General features: G+C 31.9%; 2 protein-coding genes across 2 annotated transcripts in view; both read left to right on the top strand.

Annotated features, from left to right (window-relative positions):
• HELRODRAFT_172496 (hypothetical protein) overlaps positions 1–1,711 on the top strand; it is a gene marked incomplete at both ends in the record, with an annotated part of 3,397 nt that extends 1,686 nt beyond the window's left edge. Inside the window, one exon of the mRNA XM_009019176.1 lies at positions 28–1,711. Coding sequence (XP_009017424.1) covers positions 28–1,711 — 1,684 coding nt within the window. The remainder of the gene's footprint in view (positions 1–27) is intronic.
• A 2,135-nt stretch (positions 1,712–3,846) lies between these two features.
• On the top strand, positions 3,847–9,065 carry HELRODRAFT_172495 (hypothetical protein; the record flags this gene model as incomplete). Its single annotated transcript, XM_009019175.1, has 8 exons — positions 3,847–3,913; positions 4,234–4,505; positions 4,810–4,912; positions 5,357–5,548; positions 6,136–6,372; positions 7,354–7,518; positions 8,716–8,894; positions 9,051–9,065. The coding sequence occupies 8 exons, from the start codon at positions 3,847–3,849 to the stop codon at positions 9,063–9,065; spliced, it is 1,230 nt and encodes a 409-aa protein (XP_009017423.1).
• Positions 9,066–10,575: the final 1,510 nt, after the last annotated feature.

The raw sequence follows: 10,575 nt of genomic DNA, 5'->3' as shown, positions 1-10,575 counted from the left end.
ACTAAAAAAAACAAAAAATGATGCAAGGATATTTCCTGAAGAACAAGAAAGGAGAGATGCTGAATGTAAAAAAAATGAAACTGAAAGAGAAGAGAAACATGCAGCTGATCTAAACAAAATAGAAGAAGAAACTCAAAAACTAAAATCCGAACAAGAAAAATTAATAGGTATAGAACTTCAACGAGAAGAAAGTAATAAAAGAAAAGAACAATTCGAAAACCAGTTTGCTACATTGGAAGAAAAAAAGAACAGAACAGAACAGAATCTAGCGGAAGTAGAAAAAGTAAAAATGAAACTTGAACAACAACTTGAAGAGACAGAAAAAGAAAAAAACAAAACTGAACTTCTGCGAACGGAGGAAGACTGGGCGAGGAAACAATTTGAGCAACAACTTGAACAACAACTAGAGAAGTTGAAAAATGAGACAAACAAAACGGAACAATCACGCATTGTACATGAAAAAGAAAAAAAAATATTGGAGCAACAAATTAAAGAATTGGACGAAAATAAAACTAAAACTGAATTATTACTGTTACAAGAAGAAGAAGAAAAAAAGAAACTTGAAGGACATTTTAAAGAAGTAGAAGAAAATAAAAACAAAATTGAACAATTACAAAAGGAAGAAGAGGAGGCAAAAAAAAGACTCGAGAAACAACTCCTGGAAATAGAAGAAGAGGTAAAGAAAAATGAACAGCTACGAACGGTAGCTCAAGAAGAAAAACAGAAACTTGAGCAAAAACTTAAGGAAATTGGTGAAGAAAAAACTAAAAATCAGCTATCACAAGCGGAACTGGAAGGAGAAAGAAAAAAATTTGAACAACAGCTTAAAAAAATAGAAGAAGAAAAAAACGAAACGGAACAATTGTTAGCGGAAAAAGAAAATGAAAGAATAAATCTTGAGCAGCGGCATAAAGAGGTAGAAGAAGAAAGGGATAAGAATGAAAAATTACGAGCGGAGCAGGAAGAAGAAAGAAAAAAAGTTGAGAAACAACTTCAGGACGTGGAGGAAGAGAAAAACAGGATTGAAAATATACGGAAAGAGGAAGAAGAAAAAACGAAACAGTTTGCACGTGAACTGGAAGAATTAGAAGAAAGAAGAAAGACGATGGAAAGGGAAAAGGAAGAAGAAGAAAAAAAAAGAAAAGAAACCGAAGCAGGACTTGAAGAAGAAGAGAGGAGAAGAAAAAAACTTGAAGAAGAACTAACGGGAGAAATTGAAAGGTATAAAAAAGAGGAAGCTGAACGCAAGCGAAAAGAAGAGGAAAGGATAAAATTTGAAAAAAGCAGAATAAAAATATCAAAAGTGAAGAGTACGATGAAAGAGAAATACAAACTTAGAAAAATTGATTCGGATATTTTTATTAAACACAATCAAAACAAAGAAAAAACAAACATAGAAATTTTTGACTTCGATGAGAGTAAGGGTGGGGACGAAGATGAGGAATACGATGAAACGATTGAAGTTTACGATTCAGTTGATGACGTGGCCGGTAAAAAAATAAAATTGAGACTGATGAATAACAAAATGAGACTAATTATATTCGAAGAAATAAAAACATGGCTAAATAAGGAGAGACAGAAACTGCATGCTGAAAGTATAAACCTAAAAAATTATAGAAAACGCAAAACGGAGAAAGAGAAAACCTTGGAAATATATGAAAGAAGGGAAAAGAGAAAATCGAAAAAATATTTATACTACGTTCGAGGTTAATTATTGTCGACCTTGATATGCTGTTTATTTTCTTCATAATGATTATTTTGTTAAATGAGTGATCCAAATTGCTGTTCCATTTTCATTTTCAGTGAAATTTATAGATGGGATGATTAATATCCAACCTACCCAAAAATTATTAATTTTAATACATTCAACACTTCAGACATGATCATAATCTTTTTTGTAACGTCATGTTGCGCTTCAGCAATTGGGTTCCTCGCAACGAGTAAACAAATTTTAATTTATTGGTTTTTAAATTAATCAATCAATCAATTAATTAATTGATTGATTGATTTTCATTCTATAAAGTAAAAATTTGTTAATACATTGTTCATTAAACCAAATTATTAAACTTAAATAAATTGTTATTTTCATTTATAAATAATAACCAAACAAACAATTATTTAACGTTTTCAGGGTTCTATCTGGTTTTAAAAATAAGTACGTTGTACGGTGTCACAATACTTTTATAAAATGTTATTTCAAAGCATTATAACAAAACACTTTGATTCAGAATTCATAAAAATAGATAGTTTTATGAGTCTTGAAAAAATTATGCAAACTTTTAAAGTAAAACTACAATAGTAATTATTTTTTTCAAAATATTTTCTAAAAAATTTCAGATACACTTGCCTCATACAATTGGCAAAAAATTACGCCGCCAAATTTTGGCAAAAAATTACTCTGCCCAATTTTTTATTTATTTTTTGGAATTTAGTCTCTCCTTTAAAACACGAGTTTGCTTTTTTAGAATGACGAAAATTCCTTCTCAGGCCGTATAGTACATAAAACGGATCATAAGTTACAAAAAAAGGGATGTGTTCTCTCTCTATTGTGTCAAATGTTTAACAAAATTTACCTATTCCTATTATAATCATATATTTTAAATAACAGTTGATTTACATTTGCAGTGTATTTGCAAATCAACACATACAAATGTGAATAGTTTGAAATTATTTGTTCGCAGGCCGAAGTTGGGAAGCTCGCCGACAAAAACAAGGTATGTGTCAATGTTTATTAATTTCCACAATGTAGGTATCGTTATTCAACTTTTCCTCTGAAGAGGATCAAAGCAAGATGGACTATTCGATGATTAACATCGATTGTGAATTGTTTAAAGAACTGCAATAAATATTTAATGAAAATTTATCGCAAACATTGTCAATTCCAGCTATCATACCAAAGACATACTAACAAGCCGTCTGTCTTGTAGAAAGTCATTTTCCAATTTTCCCAATTGAAGCTTTTACACGCCCCTTCCAAACTAGACAAACTAAACTTTCTCAATACAATCATTTTATGAAACTTTAATTAAAAACATTAGCTACGATAAAAAAACCAGCTAAAACATTCATACCTACACTTGTGTGTGCTAGAGCTGTCTTTGTATACTTGATATATTTTGAATCATGTATATCCGATTTGTAAATATACTATACGAACGTGATCACCGAATCATTTTACACATTTCGTTTGCTCAGCAGATTACTTAGTTTTATATGTGTGTGTTTGCGTGTGTGTATTTTATTACACATTATGAGCATATCTTTGTTGCTTTATTTATTGTCAACATTTACCTTAGCCAATTTTTACAATTTCAATGCAGAAAGAGATCGACTCCTTAGAAGATCCTTGAAGTGATGTTGACGACCAGATGAAAACTAATTAGAAGAAAATTATAAACTTAAGACATAACCTATCAATGTTGATTAATCCGTTATAATATTGAAAAGTATTTTTTCAACATTTGTATCCTTAAACAATTTTAAATTGAAGTTTGGCCATTCAGTTATTCGCTATGAAATTAGGTGATGCGATAGATGGAATGGTAATACATACGAATATAAACAAGAATACGAAGTACGATTAGAAGCACGACCTCAGCGCATGGAAGATTTTCGCTGATCTCGATAAAACTGCGGATTTCATATTCACTTAATTTATGTTCCGTTCACTATCGATCATCAAAATTAATTAAAAAAGTTTCCCTAAAATTCAAATTTAGTTCTCCGATGCAAAAGTAAAAAAAAAACAAGAAACTTCTAACTCTGTTTTATAAATAATTCTTACAACGTCACATTGAAGCGATTTTATACAATATTCAGCTTTCTATGTATTTATAGAAAACAAAAATGAGTCTACCGTCCATCCTCTTGACCTGCCTCATCAGCTGGCTACTGGTGATCAATAGATGCTCAGGTTTTTTTACGTTACAGCTCTTCATTATAAGCTCTTAAGTACCAATATGTTTTTATGTTTTCAATTTCATGAAGCACACACACAATGACACATTGTTAGCATGACCCAATGACCCAATGACCCAACAGAAAAATAATGACCCAACAGAAAAATAATAAAAACTTGCTATGCAGAAAATTATTTCAAAAATTGGCATTTTAAAAACCAAAAATATGTCGTTTGCGAATGAATTAAATTTCTAAAAATTAAAAAAACTTTTCGAAAACTAACATCCTCATATTTTACATCCTAGTATTCTCTTCTTCAAAAAATTGTAACAGCACAGAACGGAGAAAAATGCACATTGAAGACAGAGGTCCCGGCCTTCGTAATAAACGATTGCACGGGCCGCTACATTCCGTCGAAACTGCAGAACCCTTTCAGCATCACCAGCGTTCTAGCTATAGAGCTGAAACCAAAACAGATCCAGCATCAGAAATTCACTATATCTTGCGAACGGGGAGTTGACTTTCATGAAACTAAGTGCTCGGAAAGCTTTCCTGGTGACAACTGGAACGATTACAATTTAAATGACCAAAGTTTTGTAGGGGAAGTTCTTTAAAAATATCTTTACATTACATTAATATGCACGCATAAATACGTGAACATGCTTTTAGCTATGCTTATTATTATACAGTCAATTGAAAATATGTCCGTATGCATAATCACTTCTACCAGATGAGTTTGAAGTACAAAGTTTATGCTTCTGTGTGGTTATATATACACACACAAACATACACACTCCCGAACACACATAAACACAACCATACACACATACAGACCGACAGTGGTTATATATACACAGACATACACACACCCAAACACACATAAACACAACCATACACACATACATACAGACAGTGCCCACACGTGAGGAGCGCTTAGATAGTAATAAGATTTACCAATATCAGACAGATGTTCAACTCTACCAAAATCTTTACTGTAGGATTAAGCTGAAAAGTTAAGATTTATTTATTAATTTTAGTTAAGTAATTTAAGTACAATATAATTGAAAAAATGAGTTTGTTATTACTTTTAAAAGCCAGATTTTAATAAGAAAAAAATTTATATAATTTGTAAAACTGAAGAAAAGAAATAAATATGTTATCAACAAAACATCACACCATGGAAACTTTAGTTGAATTACTTCTAAAATATAAAGGCCCCGGTTTGGTGCTTTGTCTTTAGTCCGTTGAAGGCTTAACCCGGCCGAGCGGGAGATATACAATAAGGATGTTATATTATTATTATTATTATTATCATTATTATTATTATTAATAGTAGTAGTAGTAGTAATAGTAGAAGCAGCAGCAGTAGTAGCGGCAGTACGGTTAGTAGTGGTAGTTGTTGTAGAAGCAGCAGCAATAGGCCTAATTGTAGAATTAGAATAACATTATACAACAGATGAAATTCCTCGCGAGCCGTGCCGCGGTGCAAAGTTAGAATCACAACCTGACCCTCCCTCCCACAAAATCCGGCTCGACCACAACTGCGATACTGAACTCGTGCTGGATGGCGAGCGGCAAAACGAAGCCAACAAAGATTTCTTGAAGGTATATGGCCACGTCTGTTTCAAGGTCACTACTCACGGAAAATGTTAGTGTTGATGACGGTGAAGGTGATGACGACACGAGTAACAAACAATTTTGAAGTTTGGGTTCTTTATGATCTAAAGTTCTGGTTCGGTTTTATTCGGTCATGTGTGCCGTTTGGCTTCGATTCGACTTGACTAAGCAATAACAAAAACGATGCAATGAACATCACTGAAACTTTATTAGTAGTTACGACGAACGAAAAACTACAAAATACAGTTTGCAGTGACCTCTTATGCTTAAATTACAAAATAATTATGTGCAGGACTGAAAACAATAATTCTACTCACCGGTTAAAGAGACGGTCGTCGGTAGGGACAGAGTTTGGTTTAGTTTCGTTCCCAACTCTAGCAGCAATAGAAAAGAATGGAAATAATAACAATAAAATACAATTTCATAAAACGTCAAAAAACAATAATACAGTTATTTGCAAGACTTCTGTGTTTGATTACTCAGATCAGCAGTACAACACTGATAGTAGCTGGAGGTGTAACCATGAGTGACTATTTTTTTTTACTACTAATAACAAAGATAATGCAATTTCTTTTTTAATTTTTACCACCATTAATTTCATTATCATTAATTTACTAGTAGTAGTAGATTGCGTGACCCTGTCAGCGTTTAAGTACGTACCTAATTATAGAAACGACGATGCATGCTCGGACACAAAAGGCCAATCCCATGGCTGGGGGATGTCGTTCGTCAAAGAAGAAAACCAGATTGGGGTAGGAACCGAGATTGAGACACTTAAGTATATTGCAGGGATGGTACCTATAGGGGAGGACTACTCCTGCCAACGAATGAATCCCTCCTTTGAACTACGGATGGGTGAGTGCATTAGATTAAAAATTAAGTGTCAGTAGATATGTGTATATATAATATATATATATACCTATATCTACGTAAATATATTATAAAATTACGCATCTCGAAGGGGACTAGTGGTACAAAATCAGATCGGCGACTTTTTAATTTTATTATTCTTATAAAAAATAATCAGAATTTGAAGGATGCAAAAACTGTCAGAGCATGCAAGGCAGTAACAAAAATGAAGATGGTTTAAAACGGGAAAGAAATAACGGGGTACGAATGTTTAGGCATTGAAAATAAAAATAATGATTATAAAAAAACTTGTCGGTTGGACCAAGTTACTAATGCTTTTAATTGAACAACTTTTAGATATTATTTTAATGCTGACTTGAGTCGCATTCTTTTAGTGTTATGTAGAGTGTAGTTTGTGCCTATGTTTCACTATCTCCAGGGGCGGATCTAGACCACTTTGACGGGGAGGCAAAAATTTGACGGAAGGGACTAAACACTGAAAATACTTGGCAATTTTTTTTTGTAGTTATAGGACAGTTTGACAGTTTTTTTATTCAATTTTTTTATTTAGTTATAGTAATTAATGTAATTAAACTATTATAACAATTTATATTTACAATAATTTAATCCATGTCGCAGAGCCAGTGCAAGAAATAGGTAACCATGTTTTTAATTTGGTATAATAACATTTTTTCAATAATATTAGAAAAACATTATTACAGTTTTTCTCCTTATTATTATTATTGTTCTCAAAAGCATCAACAGCGGACGCACAGCAGACCCAAGCATCATGCACCTTGCAGTTAGCAAGCAGAAGTCTCTTCACATTCGAATCCAGTTTCCAATTTCGCTAGCCTCAATGATAAAAGGGCAACAAGATTGTTCAAGCATTAATTTGAAATATCTTATAAAAGAGGAAATTTGAAATGAGAAAAATAAATCGGTGAATAATGCAAATTATATCAAAAAAAATATTATGATGACAAGGAATTTCGGAGCTGGAAATCGGTGCTAATGGGCCCAAAACTCCTGTTTCCTTTGTCAGTGAACTTAATACCGTATTAATTATTGATGGGGTTAAGACGCATATTAATGCCAATCAGGAAACCAAATTAAATATCGCTGAAACTATCTGCATCGAAAGTGACGGTGGTAGGTATTTGTTCGCCAATTGTCAGTTTATTTTGTATGTTTTTGGTTTTTTGTCCTTAGATTGTCGTTGTTTGTTTGTTTGGTTGTTTGTGTAGGTGTAGGTGCTTGTTTCTATGTTGTGAGTGGTTATTTGTCCCTTGTTGTTGTTTGTTGTTATTGTTTGCAGAGACATCAACTCCTTCAAATGTTGAAAGCAAAATTATTCACCTTTTGTCAATTCTTTAGTCGATTTAGAATTTCTTATCCATAATAAAAACCAGTTTTTATGTTATAAATTTACCTTCATGTACATAAGTGCAGGCATTGCCCTGACCTCCGTTCTGTAGACACCTGGATGTTTGTACGTAGATCTTTGATAGTTGATGTCGCATTTTGTACCTCACGATCGGTCTTTAATAAATTTTTTCCTTGCTGGTTCGTTTCATTGACAAGTTGCCACTTTTATGAGTGACCAATAAAGTGCTATGAGTGCAGAAAAAAACGGGAAAATATCTGCAACTCACATTTTATGGAAATTTATGACAGAGAAAAACTGCTTTCGTTTATAGATAAACGTTCTAAATCAACTGAAGAATTGAACAAAGGGGGTTGTTTATGCACTCAACATGTGAAGGGGTTGACGCATAACTTTTATAATAATAATTTTTAAAATTTAAATAGAAGTTTATTCAGTTAATTTTTGCTTAAAGCTTTTCAATCGATCGATCAATGATAATCATTCAACTTGTTTATAAAGCGCCGTTTCCGCGATATTCAACAGCATTCCTCAGTGAATTTTTAAACAGCAAGGGTCTTGAGATCCGGTCTGAACTTTGTAAGGAATGAAGATGTTTTTAGAAAAGTTAGGAAGAAGTTGAGACTTTTAGAGAAAAGGGCCAGAAAAAGCAAACGCAGATTAAACATAAGAGTGTTAAATACGAATTAAGAAATGAGAATCAAAATACAATCGCAAGCCTGAGCGTTTAATTAATATATCTTATAAATACTTAATATAATATCAAATAACTTAGATTGGGACTGGTACATTAATGTGCAAATTTTAAAAATTATTCAATTTTTTTTAAGAACTCAGTGTATAAGAACAAGGTATGGAGATATATGAAAAACGATAGAGCACGATCAAATAAACAAGCAGCATAGTTAAAAGTTTCATTTTAAATAATAATCAATCATGCTCCATTCGTTTAACGAAAACAGGAAATCAAAGATTTGCTGTGGTTTCCAAGAACGGTCGATTTGATACAGGATCCGGTTGTTACAAATGCAAACAGGAAGGAATACATATTGGAGATGGTTGGTGCGTGCCGAACAGATTTCAAATGGACGACCAACAAACACTCTGCAAGAGCGGCAGGAACCAACTGAGTAACAAAAATGTAAGTACTAAAATTAGCCATTTTCGCTGCTATTATATTTTGAAAATTTTATGTCGTAAACTTCTTCGCGCCAAGTTACAAACTCTCATAAAAATTTATACCGTAAATCGATGGTATCACCTAACATTTTTTTTTAAAAACTTCCAATTCCGCCAGTCTGTGCTTAAGTAACGTAAATTGATGTTGCATCTGTAAAAATGCATGCTCGCATTTATTGATTCACTGTGTGTTGAATTGGGAAATATTGGCATTTATAAGCTAAATCAGATACTACCTGATTGTCGTTCTTGGATTTCGAAGGTTTTTGCCACAGTCCGAGTTTATCCCATTATAATAAAGGTAGTAGGCTTTTCGATAAAAGAACCATGTGAACAGACAATGAGGAATGACAATGAGACAATTAAATTAATGAGGAAAAATTAAGATTGATTATAGAAAATAAATCAAAGAATACTTGAACAAATGAATAAATTAATTAGTTAGTTACATATAAATAAATAAATGAATGAATGAACGAACGAACGAACGAATGAATGAATGGACTGATGATCAAAAATAGATACAAATATATGAATGAATGACTTATTGGTTGAAATAATGAATGAAGGAATGAATGAATAAATAAACAAACAAACAATAACAAGGGTAAATTTATGAATGAATGAATGAATAAATAAATAAATGAATGAATGAATGAATGAATGAATAAATGAATGAATAAATGAATGAAAATAAATTCTAGCTTGACAGCGATTCACTATCTGTTTGTAAAATGACAACCGTTAGATGTTACTGCCGAGCTGAAATTTTTTCAAGTTTGTGATAATGGAGATGCATTTTTTAATGATGATAATCAAAATGGGTAATAAGAATTATGGTTTCGTTATTATAAAGATGATTGTTATGGTGTTGACGATTTCAATAATATTAGCAATAATAATAATTATATTAATAATAAAAATAATGATGATAATAATAATAATAGTGTTGATATGGTGATGATAACTTTGGTGATGAAGACGTTAATGATATTGTTGAAAATGATAATGAGGGGCCTTCTAACACACACAAGGTGAACGAGCCATACAATCGAGAAACGCTAAATATCTCGAGGTCAGACATTGTAATACTAATGTAATAATATTTATAATAATTATTGATAATATTTTTATATTGATAATATTTTAATATTTATATTTATTTTATTATTATTATTGTTATTATTATTGTTGATGTCTTCATTTCGCCGATGGCTGAGCTATCATCGTACATAATATAGTGCCACATATTAATCAGTTAAAACCAAGCCTGGTGTAATGCAACTGGAATGAGTACATAGGCTGATAAATGCTGTTCTTTTGGCACGAAAAAGAAAAATAACATATATATGAACATTTCCACGCATCAGATTAAAATTACATTTTAAATACCTGGACAAAATTTATGATTTTTAAAGATGCTACACAAAGGCAGTAATTGCAAGAAGTACATTTAGAATAATATGGATGTTTCTGTCACTTCAACTAACTGTTATATAAACATATTTATAATGCATTACGGCCAAAGCCGACTTTTGCGGAATTTAAAATCGCGCCAATAACTATTATAAGCAACGCGTTCACAAAAAAAAGATTTTTTCGAAAATTTTTACGATATCCGGTTATGGGTTATTTTTATGCAA

The sequence above is a fragment of the Helobdella robusta genome (assembly GCF_000326865.2).
Source record: "Helobdella robusta unplaced genomic scaffold HELROscaffold_24, whole genome shotgun sequence".
Classification (NCBI taxonomy): Eukaryota; Metazoa; Annelida; class Clitellata; order Rhynchobdellida; family Glossiphoniidae; genus Helobdella; species Helobdella robusta.
Note: the sequence above shows the minus strand (reverse complement) of the source record. Positions and strands in the feature narration are given on the sequence as shown.